This window comes from Lissotriton helveticus, chromosome 3_1 (genome assembly GCF_964261635.1).
Source record: "Lissotriton helveticus chromosome 3_1, aLisHel1.1, whole genome shotgun sequence".
Taxonomy (NCBI): domain Eukaryota; kingdom Metazoa; phylum Chordata; class Amphibia; order Caudata; family Salamandridae; genus Lissotriton; species Lissotriton helveticus.
The window spans coordinates 1,029,215,662-1,029,241,034 of record NC_136061.1 but is presented as its reverse complement, the minus strand read 5'-3'; the positions used below and the strand labels follow the sequence as shown (position 1 = coordinate 1,029,241,034).

Genomic DNA, 25,373 nt, shown 5'->3' with positions numbered 1-25,373 from the left:
CTTCACAAAAAAAAATCTTTAGTCCTTGGAGAGATCTCTGATTAATTCTGTAAGTAATACTTGTGTGGAAACATACATAATAACCATAGAAACCAGAGCAGGTTTGTTTTAGGTGGCTTTTTTAGACTTTCCACACTGACTCTGAAGCATTCTGTACAAGGCTCTTGCCTATAAACTAGTATTTTCAGTTGCCTTCCCTAGCTCCAATTACTCTGTAGTTTCTCGTAAGTAAATAGCATTGAATGGGTGCATTCCTGAAATCCTAAGCTATTCGTACATGCATATTTTCCACCGATGAGGCTTGCAAGCTGTTGAACATGTTTCCTGTCTGACGTCTTGAAAGTCTGTTTGGGAAATACATTATTTTGCTGCAAGGGAAGCAGGGTGAACCCCAGCCTAATTATCGCGGGAAAATACTCTGACGCCGCTATTTTCCTTAGGACACGTTTATAATGTATTGAAGTGATTTCAAAATTGAAATAATGTTAATGTGAAAGGGCTAGGCCATTGCTGTGTGATCACTTTAACTTGCATTTAACTCTTTTAAAGCAGCTGCCCTCAGTGTATTCAGTAGTTTAAACCCACACACTGCCGAACACACGGTGTAGTTCCTAATGGGGTCTCACGAAAGAAAGTCATGGTGTATGTGGCTGTGATTCCTACCAGTCCGTGCACATAAGGAAACCCTTGATTTATGCCTGTATATCCACGGACAACCATAGGTTCATCTATACATGATCGCCACAACATGATATCTTCTTTCAGTGTGTTAGTACATGGTGTTGCCTGGGAGACAATAGTACTGTCAGTTGTATAGCTCGCAATGATTTTGCACTTTTGCAACAAAGGGTATGCACTAAATAGGAATAACAGTGGTGCACCTTCAGTAAACAAAAGAGGATATTTGAAATGTAAAGTTTATTTGAGTTTATTGAAATGATGACAGGGTTCCTGAACAATCAAGTTTAGCCAAAAGAACTAACCATTTGCTTATTTGGCAAGAGCATCCTCAAATAGACTGTAAGAGCCCTAGTAAGCAAGCAGCTGTACATATTCCAAGTGCACTGTTAGAGATGAATCTGAAAGAACAGTTTCTGAGAGACTTACTTTCATCCTCTACAGGTTTGCATGAGTCCACTGGACAGATGTGAATGAGATGCAATATAGGGCGAACTGTGCCCGTTGTAATGAAACACTAGGAAAACTGTTCCGAACTAGTGGTCACCTCTAGCGACAAACACAGCTCAGGTCTGCCTTGTATAGCTAAGAGCCCAAATGCACTTGTTTCCTGAATACTTTACATACTCTTAAGGAATAATGTTATATAGATTAAAGTCCACCAGTGTGGTTGTAGCTCTCATCATGGAACTGAAACCACACACTGTTCCAGTATAAAAGGAACTCCTTCCTGCCAGAAACAATGTGCATGTCAGCGCTGTACTACTATTTAATCCCGGCCCCCTGATATACCTCAGTAAAAGAATTGTTCTCCAGAGATTTTCTTTTTTGATTTATATTTTTTGGATCATTAGAGAAGTACTTTAGCTTGGGTAAGCATTGCTGATCCGGGCTGAATTTTAAAAATGGCGGCTGTGTTGCAGTGATGATGTAATATTTCAGGAACCATGAGACCTTTATACTTCATTTCGGTGTGAAAACTAGGTTTAGGGGGCCAAGTAGTCTTATAAAGACAGAAAATAACTCCTCAGGGCAACTCTTTCACCATTTTCCAAAATGGCAGCTATAATAAAGGAAGAAGAGACACATATAGAAATAAAAGAAATAATAATGTTGTTATCCTTTTATGTCTACACCAAACAATGTTTATAATCTGAATGTGAAAAAAATAATGTTTATCACTTCTGTTTTAGACACATTTTCATAATTCGCTTTATTTATGTGTTTCAGCAATCAGATGTGGTACATTTGTAGAATGTTGAACATTTGAGAAGAGCATATCGACAGGGACATCTCTGTGTAGTATAGGTTTTGGAAGCACATGTACATGTATGTTCTGTGGGTAGAAAGCTTAGAAATTTTGTAGGTTTTAGCAACCCTTCAATATCTTCCCAACCAAATTCACACAGATCTTTCTCTACATTTGCATGATCCAAAACATTTACACATCTTCTGATCAAGTAGAATGCTCTTTTAATGTGTCCACGCACAGAATATGACATCGCTGGAAAGGTACTTAGCAGGACTGATCTCTTGAACTCACTGTACCGAGATCGTCAAATATGTGATATTCAGAACTCGTTTTCCACACGCACAAGGTATTTTTCAACATCTTTAAAGTCACATTCTTCTGTCTCAGCAAATCCTTTTCGAAACTTCACAGGTTCAGCAGTTAAAGCTTCAAGCTTTGTTCCAGTTTTGCTCATACTGTCATCACCCGTAAGAATATGATCCTTGATAAGAACACTGGGCATCTTTGGGTCAAGTTTCTTGCACAGAATATGAAGCGGGATTAAGTGTCTTTTCTCGCCTGTTCCATAACATATCACAACTCTGACAATCCTTGAGTTATGAGCATTGCAACAAATCAGAGAAGCACAGTAATAACATATGTGCCATTTGACCGTACTATGACTAGATTGGAACTATTTTGAACAGTCCACTCAAAATGTGGCACAACACGAAGGTCAGCTTCCTCCAATTTACTGTTAGGTTATTGAACAATCTGGCCCGTACCTGTCGAATATATCTCTGCAAGCACCAACTCCTCATTGACAATCATTCTACTTGCAATAATTGGAAATTCAGTGTTCACTGAAGCATCAGCAATGTTTTGGCGAGTTAACAGCTCCAAGTTCATCTTGTTCAAAGTTGATGACCAGAATTTATCAAGTTGCACAGGTGTCAAACTTTTTATGCAGGCAAGGTCAACTGTTCCACTTGTAGATATTCATCTTATTCTCTCACATTCTTTGACAGATAGTCCAAGATAACTGTCAAAGACAATGTGAAGTTCTTGCAAGGCGCCCACTGACTTTGATATCTGTAGAACAGTCTTAACGACTTCTCCGAAGTTTTGCATGAATTAAATCTTGACCATTCGCAATTGTGACATATAGCCCACAACAACAGCACTTTTCAATGAGGACACTTTTTCGAATTGAAATTCGTCAGGTTGAAGTTTTTTTAACGAATTTGTGCTTTGCTGATTTGATTGCATCTCTATCAAATAAGACATTTATTGGAAGAAGATCAGGCGACAGAATGTCCTTGATAAATTCACCCTTTCTTTTGCTAAATCCACCCCTCTATGTGCTTTCAGAAGTTGCTTTTTTTGTAACCTGTTTTGTAGTGGATGGTGGATGAAACTCTTACTATGGCAATTAAAGCATGGAAGTTTAGCTTTAGTGATGATGTCAGATAGCTTTTTCTCTTTCAATACAAATCGCTGTTGTGTGCTTTAAATCCCGCTTGCTTAGCATGTAGCAGCTGATGCTCTTCCAAGAAAGATGAAAGCACTCAAAGCACATGTTGCTTAAGCACCTTGGCCAGGTATGGAAGTCTGGAGATCGGGCGACATTTTTTTTTAGCAGTGGGATTACCATGGCTTCCTTAAATTTGTGTGGGACCTTCCCTGTTGCTAGGGACAGGTTCAGTAGGGATAGTATCTCTGGCCCCACCACTGGGAGACCCCTTTTAAACACCCTAGGAGGGCAGGGGTCTTCAGGTGACCCATACTTTACTTTGGCCATGATATAAGCCAGACCGTTAAAATCAAATGCCTGGAAGACTAAGAGTATGCCTCCCTGATAGTCTGGTGGATCAAGCACTGGGAATGGACACTGACTTATGCGAGAAGTGCCTATTTCTCCAATGATATCTCCAAACTTGGTAAGAAAGAAGTCCTGTATCTTGTCACAGTCCACCTGATTAACGATTAACCTCAATTCCTTCTTTCTACTCAGCTCCCTGGGTACATTAAATGTCTCCTTTTGAGTGTCAGTGGCTTCCCTAATCTTCAAATCATAATATGCAGATTTTGTGGCCATCAATGAGGCTTTGTAGAGAGCTAATTTAGTGTTATATTTTTCCCGAGCCAATGGCGCATATGATTTCCGCCAATGCCTTTCGCACTGGCAAAGGGCCTGTTTTTCACTTCTAAGTTCTGCAGTATACCAAGGAGCACCCTTTGTTCTATCCATTATCCCTTCCCGTTGGGCAGAGGCCACCACATTAATGGCTGTCCTCAACCGATGAGTAAGTTCTTCATACACTAGTTCCGGATCACCGGACTGTGTCTCTCGGTGAACAGTCTTGTTTAGTGCTACCCTCAGACTATCATCCTCTATATTGGCTCCAATTCCGTACCAGCCGCCACACTGGAGAGGGGTAATCTGGTCGACAGCATGGCGGCAGTTTGAGGCTGATCAGGTGGTGATCTGACCAGCTACAAGGTTTACACTCTGTTGGTATCGTAGATGAGGAAGTAGTCCATATGAGGTCCAAAGTATGGCCTTTCTCATGGGTATGGGTGTCCACAGTTTGTTTTAGCCCTATCATGGTCATATTGTCCCCAAACCCACTAGTCACGCAATCTCTTGGTATTGAATCCCAATGATAATTGAAATCCCCTAAAACTAGGATTTGTTGGTATTTCGTACAAAGATCACTGACTACTTCATGGAACAAGTCATTAAACCGCTGGGTAGACCACGGAGAACGCTACACCACCACTATTATCAGGCAGGATGAATTCAGCCCAAGCTTTATCCCTAGGACCTCTACCCCATCAAAGCTCTCCTCCACTACCTTCTCAGTGGTCAATGTCCTTCCAAAAAGAACTGCAACCCCACCCCCTCTCTTATTCCCCTGTCGGTTATAAGTCAAAACGTCATACTCCTGGGGAAGAGCGGCCACTATGTCAGGGCCAGAAGCATCATCTAACCATGTTTCCGTTAATGCGAGGATGTCAGGTTTTTCCTCTAGGAGCAACGTGAAGATTTCTAAATTATTTTTTGGGAGGGACCGAGTGTTTAACAGAGTAACCTTTAGACAGGGTGGCTCATTCGGGCCCACCGCTCTGTTCCTTTGCACCTGCGTGTCGCCCGTCTGAGGTTCCCCATTAACCACCTGCAGGTTGTCCATCATGAGTTTCTCAATTAAGGAATCTGGGAAAACCGTCTTGTGCAATGAATGTTTTTAATTGTGAAGGGCTTCCATGGAGTACGTCAGTAGTGGATCAGGGTTCCTGGCCTCTGGGGCCGGTCGGGCGCAGACGGGCTTGCCTTAGGTGCGACATCGGTGCGTCCGCGCAGCGCTCCAGTTTTTATTCACGTGGCCCAGTTCCTAGAACGCGTCAGAGGGAAAGTGACATCACTTTGGGCGCCGAATGCGGAAGTAACCACAAGTCCTTCCGGAACTAGCAGGCAACACTCCCACTCCCCGTAAGTGTGCCCGCTTAAGTTAAATTGGTGCAGCACAAACACAACATTCATTAAAAAAAAGATTAGCAGCCAGGAAAATTCGATTTTAAAAGAGGCAATTTCTAATGAGGCTAGTAGGAAAAACAAATTCCCCGTTTGAGCAATTCCCCCCAAAGTGCGAAGTCGCAATAGAAAGGCAGATTTATACGTTTAAAACCTCAGATTCAGCTACTTCATTGGCACAGTCTTGAAAACGCGCCATGGCATTATTATGTGTGCTGGATGTTCCAGACAAAGACGAGCTGTCTTCAAAATCAAAATTATCAGGAGCAGCAATTGTAAATCATTTCCTGGTAAAGTGTCTTTGAATGGTGTGCTGTCAGATACACAAGATTTTATAGCATGAGCTGCTAACAAGTTCCTACAACAATATCAATCATTATTGTTGATTGCAAAGATTTGCAGAGTTCTGGGATATGACAAAAGTTGCCATTAAGTCCAAAATCTAAATCTTTCAGGACGTTTCCTAAAATGTTTCCTGCTGACTTTTCTGCACCCTGTGATCTTATTTTGGCAACAAGAACTTGAGGAGTCAAATCAGCTGAGAACACCGTAAGTCACTCATTCTTTTTGTTAGACTGTCAAAAACGAATTCTGTTATTGTACGTCATTGTACATTCTCACCAGAAAAATCTTAAATTTCATTATTATGGATCAATACAGTTTCATCAATGTTGACCATTATTTCTCTCTCGCTGAGTGTGAACCTGTAGCCAGCACTCAAGAGTGGCTTTAAAACTTAATTTGCTTTTTCAAAGAGTGCAAACTTAACTGAAGGCTTGCGGTTACGTTGCTGCTGGGAGCTCACTGTACATTCATATTTTCTAATGTATGCACACATGCAGTTCGGATGACAATACAAATCTGCTGCAAAAAAATTCTACTAAGCTAAAAATTTCATCTTGGAAGAAGCTAGCTGCACATAAAAACATGTGTGCCCTTCGTGACTCACATAATCTGTACTTTGCTCTTTTGTTAATCCCTTTGGCCCTTGTTCTGGCTAAACCACAGATATGTTATGTTATAACCAATTTATAGAGCGCTCGTTCACCATAGGCTTCTTGGCGCTAGGGTAAAGAAAGCAGCAACTGCACAGATTATTGGCTGTAAGCTTGTGTAAACAGCCACATTTTCAAATGCTTCCTGAAGTTCATATAGTTTGCTTCTAGTCTAATTTCAGCTGGGAGAGAGTTCAATCCCTGGGCTCCTATAGCACAGATCCTCTGCTTTTTGATCAGTTGTTGGAGGTGGACGAGTTGTAGCCATCGATCTTCTAAGGGGATGGGCATTCGGTTTGATTCTCATCGCTTTCTCAGAAGACCCGAATTCTTGTTGTGATTCACTGGTTTCTGCTATTTGTTGACAAATTGTTTCCAGGCTTTTTTTTCATTGTATATAACTTGTAGCACTTATTACAATGATACAATATTTGATCCTCTTCACCCATCAGTTTAAATCTTTTGTGAACTTCGTCTTGCTGTATTTCTGCAGCATCTAAAACTCTCTTCTGTCCAGATGCAGTTGCTGTTAGCTTTTCTTTCTGATTAGTTTGACATATGACATATTTTTCTTTGTTGAAGGATTCCCAGATTTTGTAGTTAGCAACACTCTGACAGGAGGTAAAGATCCTCTGCTACCACCTGCTTCGCTCATGTTTACAAATTTGAATCAACGGAAAAACGAAAACAAAAACAATATTAAAATTAATTATCAATATGTCTAAAATTCATCATTATAGAGCTGCTATTTTAGAAATTGGTGGAAGGGTTGCTCTGAGGCGTTATTTTCTATCTCTATAAGACTACTTGACCCCAAAACCTATGTTTCGACAGCACAATGAAGTATATAAGTATCATGGTTCCTGAAATATTACATCATCACTGCAACATACCGTCATTAAAAAAATATATATATATATTCAGCCTGAATTAGCAATCTCTACCCACATTAAATCACCTCTCTATTGATGTAAAAACACCAATTAAAGATGAAAATCACTGGACAACAGGCGTATATCAAGGGGCCAGGACTAACCAGACTGTCAACATCATTGGACAGCATGTTTCACAAAATACTACTTGATAGATCAACTGTCTTGGTGTAATCTGTGGAATCATGCTACCTAGTTTAAATCATTTTCACCAAGTAAGGTGGGAAAGTTCTTCTTTGACTCACCAACCTCTCATATGGGGTACAAAACAGATTTATTTTCTCACTGAGCCACCTCAATGTCTACATGGTGCTATCCACTATGCTTGATGCTCAGTCGCAGGTATAAAATATTTTCTGATGACTCACAGAAACACCTTAAATTGTAATATAACACTGCTTCACAAGTAGGGTGCTGCCTTTAGCTAGTCCAGTCTGTAAAGCAACAAATCATCCTTTTTTCTCAACCGCCAAAGAACTGAGACCATCCTCATGGGTACTGTAAATGTATCCTGTAGCTGTCTTGCGTCCATGGGTTTCCGTCTAATCTAGCTGCCAAGGTCTACAATTTTGGAGTCATTTTGACACGGAACCCTTCCATCAAGTCAATGCTGTCAACAGAAATGTGTTACATCACCTTTAGCTTCTTAACTTAATACTCCCTCTACTGTTGGTACATGATGAACGTAACTCGAGAAGTAATGTTACCATGCTTAGAAAAATTCAACAACATTTTACAGGTTTGACCTCCCACAGACGTCTCTATCTGAACTACAAAAGTTCAGAATTATGTTTTTGCTCATTTCACACTTAGGACAAAATGTAATGACCAAGTCACAGCTGTCATCATTGGCTCCTTGTCCAAGAGAGATCACAGTTTAAAATACTATGGTTAGACCACTGATCTGTCCATGATCACATTTCATCATCCTCAAAAAGAGTCATTCATCTGTAGTAATCTCACAAACTCTGAGTTAAACCTCTAGCAATCTACTATTGGTTAATCTGCTCAAACTCAAAAGATGTGATGGAAGAATCAATCATCAGTACTTGTAAAGGAAAATCATCCGTGAGGGTCTCGAGGCGCTAGGAATGCTAGCTTCTTCATGGTGATTTGTTTGTTCGAATATCGAAGTCTTGAGCCATTTCCTGAATTACTGGAGCGTTGTGGTAGTCCTGGGGTGCAAGGGTAGGTTGTTCCAAGTTTGGCTGCAAGGTGTGAGAAGGAGCGCCCTCTGCTGTTGGCTTGGCAGATTGAGGGGCTGTCTGCGAGAAAGAGGGAGGCAGAACGTAGGTGTCTAGTTGGTTGGTGGAAGGTCATGTGTTTGTTAATGTACACTGGTTCCTCGTTGTGCAGGGCCTTGTATGTGTCAGTCAACATCTTGAACTGACATCATTTCTGGGTCAGGAGCCAGTGTAGCTTCTTGGTCCGGGTGTGAGGTGGGTCCATCTGGGAAGGTCAAGAATGAGTCTTGCAGCTGAGTTTTGTATTATCTGTAGTCTCTTCAGGAGGTGTGTGGTGATTCCTACATAGAGTGTATTCCGGTAGACCAGCCTGCTGGTGAAGAGGACCTGCATGACAGTCCTTCTGGTGTTGACTTGGAGCCACCTTAAAATCTTCAGGAGGATGCGATGGGTTTGAAAGCAGGTGGATGAGACTGTGTTTACCTGTTTCTTCATGGATTGCTTGCTGTCCAGGATGATGCCGAGGTTGCGGGTCAGGTCTGGTCTGTTGGGGCACAGTGGGGCTGAGTTCAGCAGGTCACCATGCGTGGTTCAATGGCAAGGTGTTGATCCCAAAGATAAGTACTTCTGTTTTATCCTTGTTGAGTTTGAGATAGTTGTCCCTCATCCACTCGGCAACATTCATAATGCATCTGTTGAAGTTGGCTCTGGTGGTGGAGGGAACTTCTGACAGTGGAAGGATGAGCTGGGTGTCGTCAGCGTAGGAGATTTTGTTAAGTACGTGCGATCTGAGGGTGTTGGCCAGGTGGGTCATATACATGTTGAAGAGGGTGGGGCTGAGGGACGATCATTGCCCTTCACTAAACTTAACAATGACGTCTATTTTCTGTCCTTTTTCATTGAGATGGCTAAGACCATTTCAATTCCTACTGGACTTATTCTAAAGCTTTTTCATCTAATGTAATTTCACAAGATAACCCCGATGAAACAAGATCATTATTTCATTATTAAAGGTTTCCACATATAGCAGAATTATGACCTATTTTCATGGTTTACCGGCACACATATAGATAATTGGATTCCTTTAAATGGTTTTCTGTTTCTTCCTTCTGTTGTGCTCAGTTGGAATACATGCTGTGTGAAGCGCCTTTCAAAAAAAGATTAATGCAAGAACATTCTAGGGGATGTTAAAATTAGGTAGGTTATTTTAATTAATTTAAAAAATGTAATGAAATGTAGGATTACGTATAGAGGTTACTATTTAAAAAATTGTTTGTAATTAAATTGAATTAAAAATAAAATGTAATCCCAAATAATCGTGTCACTATATTCATTTGGCATTTGATGTCATCCATTAGCCTTTCCTGAAACAGGTCTTGGTAAAGTTGGATTGGGTCCCAAATGTATTGCTTGTTTCTATCTTCTTTACAAAAGCCCTGTTGCAAGGATTAGGGTGAATTGTGACCTACCCCTAAGTTGGCAGGGTATGCTCAGACGTGGGCCCCTTGCTCACTTTGCCACTGGATTCAAGCTAGCCTGACTGAAGAGGGATGTTACCCCGAAACCAGTCCCAGGATGCTTGTTTCTGGTTCAGGGAAGACCTGGCTTGGCAGTTCGGGCTGGACTGTTCCCATGAGGCACAGGGTCAAGACTGATTTGCATATAGCTGAGTTTGAACTGAGGTGGCAAAGTGAGCTAAAGACCAACTCAAACTCAACGCAAAAAAGACAGAATTTCTTCTAATATCCCCACCCAAAACCAACCCTGAGCTTCAGATATGGATCAAGGCCATCACAGCCTTAAACTGCCCTCCAACCATTGTGTACTCGGCCAAATCCCTCGGAATAACCCTGGACGGCAACTTGAACATGCGGGACCACATCAACTCGATGGCTAAATCAGCCAGATTCCACCAGAGCTAGCTAAGGAAACTGAAACCCTTCCTCGACACTCCCGACCTGAAAATGGCTGTCCAGGCATTAGTCATCAAGACTGGAATATGGCTGCTCTACCCTCTCTGGCTTACCCACGATCTCGCTGGCTCCTCTGGGCTTCCCACCATTGACTTTGAACCCTTGTTTCCCTGTGAACTGCAAATGTTACTTGGTCTCTTTTTTTCCCCTTTGTTCCCGCAACCCCGCACCCCCTCCAAGTCTTTGTATACTGCTGCAGATTCCTGTAAAGCGCTCTGATACCCCAACGGGTCACGTTCGCGCTCTATAAAACTCAAAAATAAAAAAATAAATAAGAACGATGATGGATTTAACCCAGTTTTGTGACTGGGGTGAGTTTCTGAAAAGTTTCAGCGCTCCGTCCATTATTTCCTTGTGTTTGCTACCCACTAGATTCCCCATAGAGAGGGGCACAAGAGAGGGGTGCCCCTTATCGTCCCTTTTATTGGCTCTTGTGCTAGAACCCATAGCCTGCATAATTAAAACATACCCGGGCCTATTTGGATTTCGCACAAAGGAGGGGGAATTGATTGACGAGCGGATATCATTATACACAGATGATAGGTGTGGCGCCGCGGCCAGGGTGACTGACTCCGGAATCTGGGGATCACGGTTCGATCCTCGGGTCCGGCGGCACATTAGCCCAGCACCATGTGACTCTGGGCAACAGCTTGCTTAATCTTACCGACGGCCCCCAGCGCCTAGAGACCCTAACGGGTGATGGTTCGTGCTTTACAAATGTGGATTTTTATTATTATGTCACCAAGCTGAATGAGAAGTTACCTGCTATCTTCCAGATATTTAAAAACTATGGAGCTCATGTGAGTTACAGCATCAACTGGGACAATACTAGCTTTTACCTGGCGAGAGGCCCCATTGTTGAACGAGACTGCCCTGGGGAGTTGCGAATGGACAAGCAATGATTAAAATATCTGGGTGTCTATGTGACCTCCAATAAAGAAGTTATCTTGACCCATATAATTCAGAGGGTAATTGTGGATTCCCATGGGGCCATTAAAAGGTGAAGGACACTACCTCTGATGCTGCAAGGGTGTCCTGCCATATATAAAACGGCTCCACTCTCGAAACTCCTGTACATACTCCAAAATACATACCTACAATAAGATCCCAAAAGACGTGTTTGCCAGAATAGACAATGAGGTCAAAAGTTGTTATGGAATGGGGGTCACTCTAGAGTGGCACTGGAGACATTTCAGAGGAATCAGTATAATGGGGGCATTTCCCTCCTCAGTGTCCGGGCAGCACACTATTGAGCAGCACACTTAATAGTGGTTAACAGTTGGGGGTATATGCCCAGAGATCACCAACATATGCGCTGGAGAGGACCCAGTTCCAGACTCGCTCATACTTACATTACTTATACAGGAGTAAGGGGTCGAAGAACCTACGGACAGCGACCCAGATGACCATTGATGCCTGGAAATGGGTGGAGAGGATGTCGAAGTGGCACAAGAGGTTGACACATTCATGGATGGGCACAAGTTTAAAGGAATTTAGGAATCTAAAGGGTTTTGGGCAATGAGATACAATCGAAATCTCTAAGCTGGGTGACCTCATAGAGGAGGATGCATTGATTCTCTTGAATTCCCTACAACGGGAATACCAACTACATAAAACCCAATTTAAAATTTTTTTTTTTTTTAAAGAACCTTTATTGTTTTAGTACGGAGATACAAACATGGGCCTACAACCATTCCGGCCGGCCGCTATTCAAATCGATTAAAAAGTAATGTAGTATAAAAACATACAGCGGTCCGGAGTTCAAAAGCTGAGTAGCATCCAGGATATATCATATAATTAAAGTACCATGCGATAATAAGGATCTGAGACGGTTCATTTTGTAATAACGAAAAATAAAATGAAAATCAATGTCGCATAATCACACACACCCCTAATACAGCTAACTAAAGCAAAAGATTTTATGCCAGTGATGTACATAGATGAAAGAGACGGGGGAGGGGGTATATGAGTCAGGATAGATGCAATAAACACTAAGCAATCATGGCGAACTAGCCCCACCCCTCAAGGCGAAACACAATATGGGAGACATGGAAGACGACGACATCGAAAAAGGAAAAGGGCAAAGGGCCATAGAAACAAAGATAGAACAAAATAACAAACCCATCCCCCAACCCTCAACCCTGCACCCCTGCAAAAGGCTACGGCCTACCCCCCCAGCAGCGTGCCTGTCGCCCTAAATAAGAGACCCGAAATACAGAGAAGAAAAAGAGAAAAAGAAGAGAAAAAATACAGGAGAAGGGCCCTCGATCTGGTTATCCGGCCCCTCCCACCTCCGCGTGCAAAAATCGTATAAACAGTAATGGTAGAAGAAGTACAGGTAGCAGCAATGATGTATAACGCAATCAATGACATCCCCGCTAAGCGCCCCTCAAATCACCATCAACCAGCCATGCGTCCCTCCATGTTCCAAGCGAATTCACCCCTGGCCTCGTTTGTCAATAGTACCAACGTTGAACCATCCCTCAAACGGGATACAAAGTAGCACAAAGGGTCCGATTACACCGGGAGGGTCAGGCAGTGTCGCCGTTCCATAGGACCCCAGCCACCGAAATTTCACCGATGATGCATGGCGGAAGTCTGATTGGAACAATGTCAACACCGCCAACAGTCTCGAGTCCGAACACAGTCCCGCCAGACACGGAAAGGGAAACACACGATGAGGGAAGCGCCAAAACCCCGACGGGGCCGCCCAAGCCGTGTATCGATGCTGTTCCTCCACTTGCAGATCAGAGAAAGGCCCCGGTGAGACAATCACATGTGCCACAGGTGCATCCACAGTAAGCTCATGAACCAAATCTATCCACGTCTCTAAGAATGTAGACTCATCCGGGGAATACGTCGATGAAGCAGAGGCAGACACATCGGCGCCTCCTTGAGAGCGATCCGTGCCGTTACAACAATGGCGGCCATCCTTTGTCCCAAATCTCGGGCCTCCCGGATCAGGGCTGTCTGCAAGGTTGTTAGTGCAGCCAGTATATGTTTGGGCGTGGGCGTTTTCTCACATAGCCAGACCCCGGGATTCTCTTGTGCCCTGGTTTCTCTGCCCGGGTGAGGGGTGCACGGGAAAGTATCATCCGCCATTTCAGCCGTCACGTTCTCTTTCCCCTCCACCGCACCTCAGGATCGGGTCCGACCCCCAGAATCAGCAGGATTCACAGCGGGATCTCAATAGTCAGGGCAGGCAGCAGAAAGGAGAGTCACCAAAAGGCTAAACAAGCTCCCTGCTGCCCGGGAGTCACCCACCGGTTCCCAAGGAGGGCTGTTAACATAACCGGGTATCACACCGAAGGGGAACTGGGCATCATGGACTCTCTCCGTCCCAGCTATTTCGCACCTCCCGCAGAGCAACCCACTATTGGGAGTGGGTTGGTATCCTCTCTTCCGGCTCGCAGATCTCAGGTTCTCTCCGACCGGCTTCCCATCGCAACCAGAGGCCACTGGTGTTGCAGTCCCGGCCGGACACTCTCCTCACTCGAGATCCCGGCCTCAGCACCTCGAAGGCCGCCAAAGAGACGGGGACAGTTCTTCGGGTCTACTGCGCGGTGGAGCCTCAAAAGCAGATGGTAAGTGAATGCTTTCCTTCACCTACTTAAATTAGCAATTACTGCTCAGGTTTATCGCCAGGATATATGTGCGGGCGGGAGGGCTCACGGAGCCAAGCGGTTATGAAAACCCAATTTTTTAAATATTTGCAAATAAAACATGCCTGAAAGGCAGAAAGGTAGTAGTAGACAACCTCCCTGAATATGCGCCACTGGAAGGAAGGCTCCTCCAAGGTGAGACAGCTGGGAAAGTGGTCTCCTGGACGTATAAGACGATCTTTAACAATGTCCCAAATACCCTGATGAAACTGATGCACCCAAGGGACGTGGTGATAAAGTACCACCTACGACGAATCCAATTTAAGGTTTTACACAGGGTATACTATGACAGGGCCCGTGTACATAGATTTGGTAGGGCAAATATACCTGTCTAAGATGTGGAGACAAGAATTGGTAATTTATGCACATGATATGGTCCTGCTCCATGATAACCTCATATTGGTCTACTGTAGTTGAGGAACGTAATAGAATATTGGGCGAGTGCCTGCTAATGGACCCCAAATTCGTCCTACTGTGGATACCCACTAAAGTAGACGTACCCAGAAGTAAACTCCTCTTTAGTAATCTTGATCTTGTGGTGGCAAAGCGAGATGTGGCCAGGCATTGGGGAGCTCCCGAGCCACCCACCCTCAGGGAATGGAAAGTAGGGATGGACCTGATAGGACGGCTGACAGCGAGATATTTAAAGCAAGAGGATGCCTCAAGAAATTCCGTGAAGTGTAGATCCATGACTCAGGTATTATGACATAGCCATGCGAGGAGGTGGAGATGGGCCTGCCTCAATGTGATATCTCTGAATGAATTCTGATAAAGGAAGAGGAGCTTCCGACTTACAAGGGCTTAACTATGGTGGATCTGCCATTTCTGTACTGCTATACGATTGTAAATTGAATTCTATGTAGCATTGTTGATAAACGTGATGTTTTGTACATGTGTTCCAAAGAAAAATATAATAAAAATATTTAAATTAATAAATAACATTTAAGCAATTGTTACAGTAATGTTTACAGTGAGGGATAATCGATGAAGTGAAAGCTGGACAGAGTAATGAGGTTACAGTCAAGGATTTTTCAATCCTAAGTATAGTTGAGGAAGTAAAGGTAGGATGGAATAAAGATGGTAAAATAAAGGCCTGGGTAGTACAGGGGGGGGGGGCAAAGCAAAGATCTACAAGCCTCCAGAGGGCGCAATAATATAGGTTGCTACTCAGTCTCCACCCTCACACATTGGGAGAGCTAGAGAGTTTTTTAATCTTATACACAGTCCTCACTAGAAACAAATGATGCACAAGTGCTAAGGTCCTTTCTGCCAGAGGGATGGTATTCCACTTACCCTACACTACTTGCAAGAATCCAGAAAGAACTGGATAGGTCACCTCATCCACTAATTGTGGCATGCTTCATCATCGGTGACCTATACACGTCGAGGTGGATGAACGGAAGTAGGGTAAATGGAATACCACCCCTCTGGCAGAAAAGTCCTTAACACTTGTTGTTTGTCACTTGTTACTCAATATCACCATGTAGTCAATAGCAAGGGTGCAGTAGAAAGGCCGCACCCATTATTTGTGTCCTTTGTATGGGCAGTAAGACCCCACAAAGTATTTTCCCCTCTCACTGGAGTGTTGAAAGAACGTTATTGTTTATTTCCCACAGTAGCAGGGAGGAAGAGGAAGGGTCAAGTCACTGCAGAGCACTCTTGCTTTTTCCAAGCGGCGTGTAAAGACCCCACAAGTTTTCTTATTATGTATACCCTCCCTCTAGAGATGAAGAGCCAGATAGTAAATACCTGCACATTTGCTTCACATATGAATGGGTTGAACAGGTTGGAAAGATGTCCCTGCCACAACAAACATCTCAGCGATGCATTGCAGGCCAGAACACACTTCATGAGTTACCCTAGCTGTTCCTCAAGTTTTCTGAATACTTGACCAGCTTCACCACTTTGGGATACCAACCATAGTTGGGACGTTATGAGGAAATTTCTCTTCTTTGTCCTGGGGCAAGGCTAGTGAAAGTGCAATCGCTGGCCAAAGCCATGCGGACAGACTCTTAGGCAACACCTCACATGTAATTACTGCTTCAAAAAAATGTTGTAAGCCATTTCACACTTGGTATCAGGAGAGTGGCTGACAAGGCGGGCTCTTTTAGGTAGATGTTGAAGAAATCTGTAGGAGTAAACATAATTGTGGAGGTAGTGTGTTTTAGACAAATGCATTCTTTTTATGATTTATAGAAGATTTTTCCCTGAAATAGATTATGGCAGTGTTTTACAAACTGTGGGTCGCAACCGCCTGGTGGGTCAATAGAAGATTGTTGGTCAGCTCAGAAAGTTAAAGCAATAAAGATGGCTTTACATTCTGTATTTATCTTGTCACATCTGCTTCACTTCAAACACAGAGGGTGAAATGTCTGGCTATGTCTTCTGACAAATTTCTGCTTATTTTTTAACATGGGGATTGGTGTTCACAAACTCCTCTCCCTTAGCAGTCAGAGAAAGAAACGTAAAGTGAATTATGTGACTATCATGTTGAGGTCAGGGAGTGTGAAATTAAAGGCTGTAGGATGTCATTTTTTGTAACACACCACAAAATATAAATATTTGTAAATTGAACTGCATACATTCAGCAGTTATGAAAGAAAAATTAAGCACTTTTTTTTGTAATTCTGAAGTGTGTTGGAAACAAAGATTTTAATAGGATAAAAAAATCAAGAAACTTGTTTTGCTGATCCACAAATGATATATAATAATTGAGATGTGATTTCACACATTATTATTGTGTTCAATATATTTTTATAAGTAAAACTGTCTGTGCAAATTTAAAGGCCGTTTGAATGGAAAATGTGCTGTCTGTAAAGATATTGCGCTACCAACGGTGCTTTAGTTACATTAAAAAATTGGCCGTCTTATGTCCATTAAAGCTAGGGTGGTGGCGAAGATTTGCTATTCTAAAAAGCATTGGCAAAACCAATAGGGCACGCCTATGTAAGAACTATAGGCTTTGCCAATATGTTTTAGCCATGTTGTACACCAGTGTGGCTGCTGTTCAGTATTGCTAAAAGTTAGTGGGGTATAGGAGAGGGGAGTGTCGTATTGAGGAGTAGGGTGGAGTATTGTATAGTGGTGTAGAGTCGTAGAGTGGCATAGAGTACAGTTGAGTGGCGTGGAGTGAAGTGTTACAAACTGGCATAGAGTGGTGTTGAGTGTTGTGGAGTGTCATGGAGCAAGCAGAGTGTCATAGAGTGGAAGGGCGCAGAGAGGAGTAGAGTGGCGTAGAGTGTCAGAGTGTTGTGGCATAGAGTGGTGTAGAGCACAGTGGAGTGGCATAGAAGGTGGAGTAGAGTGTTGTAGAGACGAGTGACGTAGAGAGGAGTAGTTTGTTGTAAAGTGGAGTGGCATAGAGTGGACTAGTGTAGGAGAGTGGAATAACATAACATAACACTTGTATTTGTAAAGCGCACTTATCACCCAGGGGTCTCAAAGCGCTGAATAACAGATGTTTATTGTTACCCAACTCAATGGTACTCATTTTATCAACCTCAAATGGTTGAAATGCTGAGTAGGCCCGCCAGGATTTGAACCTGTGACCATGAGGTCAAACACAGGCCCCTGCACTGGATGCATTAGTCCACTAAGCCACCAGACCCAGCTTGGCATGGAGTGGAGTACAGTATTGTAGAGTCAAGTAGTGTAGAGTAGAGTGGAGTGCCATAGAGTGTCAGAGTGGGGTGGCACAGAGGGGAGTGGAGTGGCATAGAGTGGTGCAGTGGAATAAAGTGGAGTAGTGTGCTGTAGAATAGAGTGGAGTACAGTGGCATGGAGTGGCATAAAGGGAGTTGCATAGAGTGGAGTAGTATCATAGAGTGGAGAAGAGTGTTGTAGAGTGTAGTGTCATAGAGTGGAGTCGGTTTTAGTGGAGTATAATTGAGGGGAGTACTGTGGAGTGGAGTGTCATAGAGTGAACTATAGTGAATTGGTGTAAAGTACAGTGGTGCATAGTAGATTGGCATAGAGTTCATTGGCTTTGAGTAAAGTGGTGTAGAGGAGTCCATTGACGTAGAGTCCACTGACATAGATTAGAGTGGTGCAGAGTAGATTGCAGTGACATAGAGTGCAATGGCGTAGAGTGGAGTGGCGCAGAGTGGAGTTTAGTGGTGTAGAGTGTAGTGACGTAGAGCAGATTTTTCAGAGTAGAGTGAAGTGGAGTAGAGTGCAATGGTGCAGGGTACAGTGCATTGGTGCAGAGTGCAGTACAGTGGCGTAGAGTTGAGTGGTACAGAGTAGAGTGCAATGGCATTGTGTGGTAGCATAGAGTATAGTGGCATAGAGTAGAGTGGTGGAGGGTGAAGTCTTGCAGAGGGGTGTCATAGAGTGCAGTGACGTAGAGTGCAGTGGCATAGAGTGAATTTGTGTAGAGTTCATTGGCATAGAATGATGTAGAGCAGCGTTTCCCAAACTGTGGTCCGCTGACCCCCAGGGGCCCGTGAGACATTCCTAGGGGGTCCTCAGGAGGAACATGTTTAGAGAGTGCGCTAAACATCTGTGTGAAGGGGTCTGTCAGTCTCTCTAGTGGTTGAACAAAGCTAGGGCATTTAGCACAGAATGCTACCTGGCGAGTCACTAAACAAGTGGACGAGAACGAGAGGCAGCTTGCACACTCCACCCCTCCACCGCCCCTTGAAAACTGAGACCCGATCTTTGCCAGGGAAACACTGGAAGGCAGTTCGAACTTTAACCCATTTTGGTGTGCGAGTCACGTGGGCTCGCCCCTGGCCCAGCTGCAACATGGCAGATGAACAGCACCAGGTGAAAACACAGCATTTGACTTCAGGCCTCTGTGCTGTGGCCACTGATGAGTAACGTTATTTATCTGGCCGACCAGTCAGAGCTACCATAATAGACCCTGATGTAAGTGCAGATGTTAAGTGCAGATTGCGAGCTGCCATCCAGTGTGATAATTTCTGTCAGGTCTCCCTTGCAGGTCCCTTTGTGCTGTGGTGTATGTTGCCGCGTGACGTCTGCTTTAAAACCGCTGCCTTTCTTCCAAAATCGCGCACAGGAAACGATTGGCCTCATTTGATATGCACTATAAAGGCCTCGCGACTACGTGATGCACCGACGGATCGAGGTTTTATCTGTGATGTCGGGGATAGGATAAAGGGGTCTCTGTGCGGGTAATCACTGGTGCATCTCTTAAAATCCTTGCATCCTGTGTAATATCTCCTATTACATCTTTAAACCAAGGTGAAAGCAAAGTGGCCGTCGTTGTCACATTAGGGAAGTCAGGAGCTTTATTTAGTTTTAATGTTGTGTACCGACGGAAGCTGCTGCTTGTTAAAGGTATTCTGGCCATTCAGTGTAGGGCTCTGCCAAAGATTACATTCTTAATGGAAAACTGCAGGTGACCTCCTTCGTCTGTATAAATTGTAATTAACACCATTGTTTCCCAAGTTGAGGGCACTGCCTGTTTCACTGGAGATTGGTTGCATCTTGCTGTCCTTTGCCCATAGTTTGCGCACTGTCTGCAGGGGATTTATAAATCGACTTAAGCAGTGCACGGACCTCAGGACTCTAGGTACAATGAGGTCTTAATGAGTACAGAAATGGAAGATTTAAAAAAAAAAGAAAAAAAAGAAAAAACGAGTGGCACAGAAGGCCACAAAAAAAACGAGTGGAACATAGGGCAGAAGGGCACATAAAACGAGGGAAAAGCGAGTGGAACAGAGGGCAGAAAGGCACAAAAAACGAGTGGAACAGAGGGCAGAAGGGCACAAAAACGAGGGAAAAACGAGTGGAACAGAGGGCAGAAATGCATAAAAACACAGGGAAAAACATGTGGAACAGAGGACAGAAAGGCACAAAAAAACGAGGGAAAATGAGTGGAATAGACGGCAGAAAGGCACACAAAACGAGTGGAACAGAGAGCAGAAAGGCACAAAAAACGAGGGAAAAACGAGTGGAACAGAGGGCAAAAAGGCACAAAAAACAAGTGGAACAGAGGGCAGAAAGGCACAAAAAAGTAGGGAAAAACGAGTGGAACAGAAGGCAAAAGGGGCACAAAAGCGAGTGGCACAGAGGGTAGACAGGCACAAAAAACAAGTGGCACAGAGGCAAAATGCAGAAATATAGGGGCAGCTAAGAACAGAAGGCAGAACGGGCAGAGAGGCATGGGGGCAGCGAGTGGAACAGAAGGGAAAACCGGGCAGAGACACGGGCAGCGAGGGGTACAGAAGGAAAGACCGGGCAGAGAGAGCACGAGGAAAGCGAGGGGAACAGAGGGAAGAAAAAGGGACACGGACCCCGTACAGGCAGCGGGGGAAGACAGACAACAGCAGTCACAGACACAAGAATGAAAGTACAGGAAATACAATAAAAGCAATAAAGCGTTGAAAGGCACATGTGTATAGGTTACCGTTACTTGGCAGGCAGGTAAAAATAGATGCAGCCAGTATCAGCAGTAGGATTTTCGTTCTGCTGTCTGATTGCTAACTTTCCACAAACCCTTGGGTGAATTGTGTGCTGTCAAGCTTTCACATTCAGACATATCAAGCCCGTACTCTGTGTAGCCTTTGCAGTTTCTTGTTGGCAAGGGGCGAGCAGTGGGCATCCTAACAAGAGAGGGTCATGTCAGGTGCCACGCGAGGCCTCTCTGAAATATGCCTTTACTGCACTGCTCACCCCTTGGTGGTAAAATGTTGTTCTGCTGTCTGTGACTAAAGATAATGTATAACGAGGGTTTACGGTAATTGGCACAGCATTGTTCCATGATTTCACTGAAAATATGCCTCCTGTGCAGATACCTTCCTGCCATCTCTTGCACTTCCATGATGAACTCCTAATATAGACCCTGAATTTGCTCTGTACACTGGACTCATCGCTTTGTGCACTATCTTATTAGAATTTTCAAAATATTTGTTGCTCCTTAGGGCATGTCTTTATTATAAAATGCTTCATAATTGTATAATATAATATTTTAGACCTTCTTAAACTGTGAATAGGTAAAAATGCTAATAATTCACAATCATTCAACCTGTTGCTGTAAGGAAGGGTCACCACTCCAAGGCTCTGGAATGAGAATGTAGAGGTGCTGCTATGGCTGAGAGCAGGAGACTTGTACCACTAAATAATATACTGCTGTATGCATACATGTCCATGCCAATAGACCCAATTCAGGCTGTCTCCCTCTTGAAATTGCCTCTGCTTCAAAAGGCGTTTTTAAAAAGAAATTTAATTGTACAAATTGCTTGGGGCTTCCAGTAGTGTTTCCGTGGGGGTCCTCAGGAGTCAACAGTTTGGGAACCACTGATGTAGAGTACAGTGGTGAAGAGTTCAGTGGTGCATAGTAGAGTGGAGTAGAGTGCACTGCCATAGAGTAGAGTGCTACAGAGTGGAAAGTTGTAGAGTCAAGTTGCTTAAAGTGCAGTGTCATAGAGTGTGGTAGTGAACAGTAGATTAGAGTAGCGTAGAGTGTAGTGATGTAGAATATAATGATGTATAGTGCATTGGCGTAGAGAGCAGTAGACAGGTGCAGAGTACAGTGGTGCAGAGTAGAGTAGCGCAGAGTAGTGACATAGAGGTCAGTGGAAGAGAGTGCAGTTATGCAGAGTAGAATATCGTAGAGTGCAATGGTGTAGAGTGCGTAGAGTGCATTGGTGTACAGTTCAGTGGTGTAGAGTAGTGCAAACTAAAGTGATGTAGAGTGCAGTGGCATACAGTAGAGTGTTGCAACTTATAGTATAGTAGCTTACAGTGCAGTTGTGCAGAGTACATTGGCGTGCAGGGTTTCCCAATTTCGCTGCATTAATTAGCACACTTTTCAATTATATAGAAAAGCGTTTTTGAAGGGAAAACTGACCATGCCTATATTTTAATAAAATTCTTTTGGCACATACTGCATGCATGAGTGCTGCATTACATGTCAACAAATGTGTTATGTTTATCTATAGCCACAGCACAGGGGGCATGCACTTTTTTATGTTGTGTAGTTCTTCCAGATATTCTTAGCTACGTAGATTTGTAGCCCTGAGTGATTTGAAAGCAGGGTTTTGAACTGTTTGTTTTTCAGAAGGAAACTCCTCTCTTTATATTTTTTTAGGCTATTGTTAGTAACTGTGAATGTGTCACTACGTACTCCTAGAGACCGCACTGTGAAGGGTTAACGCGCAGCCTGTGCCAGCGGGGTCATTTGCGTAGGCCATTTATACTTTTCTGGAGGGATCACAACATGGAAAGGCTGCGTGGTTCGGATTCCAGAACTGCTACGCAAGCAGCGAGTTGAAAGCGCGCGCGCCTGCACTCTGTCACTGCCTCACATGGGGACACGCGGGCGTTCCGCGAGACAGGCCGCAGCCGCAGCCCAGTCATTGTAAATCTGGGAACTCACCTCGCCTGTCCTCTGACGGCACACAGCGGCAGCCATTGCTCGCGCACCTTGGGGATTCGGCTGTTGGTGTTACTCTCTGACGTCATCACTCGGTACTCTGGGGCTGGCGTCGTTGTGGGACTCGCAGGGGTTCCTTTGTGGAAAGCGGAGCACGTGGCGCGTCACAGAAAGTGCCGGAACTAGACTTTGTTTTGTTTTTTCTCCTGTTTTCACAGGCTTGGGCGGTGTGCGGCATTTTGTCATTATGAGATGTCGTCTCTCAGTGCTTCATTTGTGCAAATTAAATTTGACGACTTGCAGTTTTTCGAGAACTGCGGCGGAGGGAGCTTCGGCAGCGTGTACCGCGCACGATGGCTGTCGCAGGACAAGGAGGTGGCCGTGAAGAAGCTTCTCAAAATAGAAAAAGAGGTAAGGCTTTTATTTTAATAACATGCAGGGTGTTTGTTTCCTGGGCACGTGTCAAAGTCAGCACAATCATTGTGTCACTCCCAGAAGTAAAATATTATCTCGTTTTCAAAAGTTTTCATTTAATAGCTTCTTCCTGGAGTACGACCACCAGAAGACACTGTCTGGGGTGTTTGTGACTTTCGCATTGGCTATAAAAACAAGACTTAAGTTGTTGACGCTGTGGCTATCATTTTTTTGCAAAGAGCTTTAACGAACTCTAGAATTGGAATCATGAGAGTTGGGTGCACAAAAGTATTTTATAAATGCATTGCAGGTGGAAGCTAGTGCGGTATACTTTCCCGCTTGTATTATGTATGCAATTTTGAATTTTCAGATTGGACCACACAACTTATGTTTTTGCCAAATCTCTGCAACTGCAGTTCTCCCCCACCCCATGCTCATACATCACTCTCTCTCTGATCTCTGGCACTCCTGTCATAATTGTGCCCCATGTGCTCCCAACAAGCCCCTGAACACTCGCTGTTCTTTCCCCTTCAGCCATGGCCACTGGAATACTGTGGCAGGGGAGGACTAAAACTATGCAGCCAGGTTGACTACAATTATGTGGCAAGAAAATGCAAAAGTGTAGTAACTTTTGACCCGTTAGAGATAGAAACTCTGTTTATCTCAAATCTGCAGATTATGCAGCAGGTTGTGGGTTATTTAGCAAATGCAGTAAATCTATAATTATGTGAAAAACCTTCAGAATCACAGAATTCCATTAACCCTCCAGCTCACTCACTTCTCTACTCCGTGCCCCCTCTGAAATCTCATTGCTGTCTCTGTTCCGGACCCTTCAGTTAGCACCCCCCCTCCCCCTCCCCCTCTGAACAGTCACAGCACTCTCTGCCGGGCATGACGCACTGCTCCCAGCCTGACACATTCAAAACGTTTTAATGAGCCACGAAGGTGTTCCTGACATCAGTGTTGAGACATCTGAATTGATTGACAAGAATAATCTAATAAAAACCTATCGACAGACAAACAACTACATTTAACACAACAAAAGTGTTTGAGTCCAATCATTTGCTAGCAACTTTATTCTAAGGGCGTTTTAAATAAAGTAACTGACTTGATAATCACTGATTGTACATTAAAACATATGTTGATCAGCTTCAGTGGAAGCTGAGCAGTCGCCCTAGTGTGTAGTCTACTATAAGGGTTAATTAATGGGGCTGCTAAAAAATATACTGTCCATCACAATGAGATCCCCATGGATTGTACTTGCTATCACAAAAAAAACCTCTTGCTATAGTGTCTCTGTTCCAAATCAATGCTTTGGTGCGCCTTATACTTCCTTTCTGCCGCACTCGCGTGATGTGATAATACACATTAAGCTGGTGGCGATTGCCCTCCTAAAAGCAGAGCTAAAAAGATTTGTAGGGTCTGAGCCCCCGTGACCCTCCGAACTGGGCGCCCACGCTTTCAACAACTGCTAGTGGTGTAAAGGTTTCAATACACTCTTTCAGATGAAGTCGAAATGCAACGTTTCATTGTGTTTTACTTTATAGACATTTTGTGACAGCACAGAATGCAGTGAACCACGTGTCTCCCACAGCGACGTTTCTAGCCACGATGCACAACTGTTTTTCTTTTCACAGCAGAGCTCACACATAAAAATAGATACATGATGCATGCTTTGGATATTCTTTCGACATCCTGATGTCAAGACCTCCAAGACAGCAGTTAAGAGGGTCAGCCGATGAGGTCACCCGCTCCCTGGTAATGCAGTAATTTTGTACCTCTGTCAGCATGGGGCATGCACAGGTCTCTGATGAACGCTGCTGTAGCGTTCCAGTGTGCTTACAGCAGAGTCACGCTCTGTGATTGGCTAACGATGAGGAACTTTCAGATGCTCCTGAGCATATTGAGCCAGGAAAGTGGCATAGAAAGTAGGCACACACAACAGTTCACCTGTTGCTCGACAGCATTACAAGCATCAGACACTTTTCTTCCAGGATAGGGGATGCTGACATTTTAATCACACGATGGCTTCTTGAATTCAACACTCCCTACTTCAGGTCAACAGCTGGGGTGATCTGAAGATCACCATTCAATTCCCTGAAAGCAAACTCAGCCTTTCATCGTTCTAAGGATGACAAATGGAGGACTCATGCATTGGATAATGGTAACACCTGTTATTGCGAGTGCTTCGTAGTTTCACAAGTGCAGCAGTCTGCACAAAGCAGAAATTCCTATTTTGGTTCTGCCATCAAAATAATCTGAAAATCAGTTCTAGAGAACACAATTATAAAAAGTGCCTTAGATGCTGAATTTGGAACTTGGTTATATTGGACACTAGTATCAGCTCCATCTCTCTGTACCTGCGGGTATGTGTAATTGCATGATGTATTTAAGTAAAACACTACAATACATGGTGATGTCTCGAGGG

General features: G+C 43.8%; 1 protein-coding gene across 6 annotated transcripts in view; it reads left to right on the top strand.

Moving 5' to 3' along the window:
- The window catches only part of MAP3K20 (mitogen-activated protein kinase kinase kinase 20), a 1,120,268-nt gene that overhangs the window by 63,940 nt on the left and 1,030,955 nt on the right, over nt 1-25,373 (top strand). For 4 of the 6 annotated variants that reach the window (XR_013608752.1, XM_078681552.1, XM_078681553.1 and 1 more), the window contains exon 2: nt 22,750-22,942. Coding sequence is in view for 5 of the 6 variants with exons in the window: in XM_078681553.1 (XP_078537679.1) it covers nt 22,784-22,942 (159 nt within the window). In the remaining variant the exon portion in view is untranslated. Of the gene's footprint in view, nt 1-22,471; nt 22,627-22,749; nt 22,943-25,373 lie in introns of those variants that run through there. The other 2 variants (XM_078681554.1, XM_078681556.1) reach the window with 2 other exon arrangements.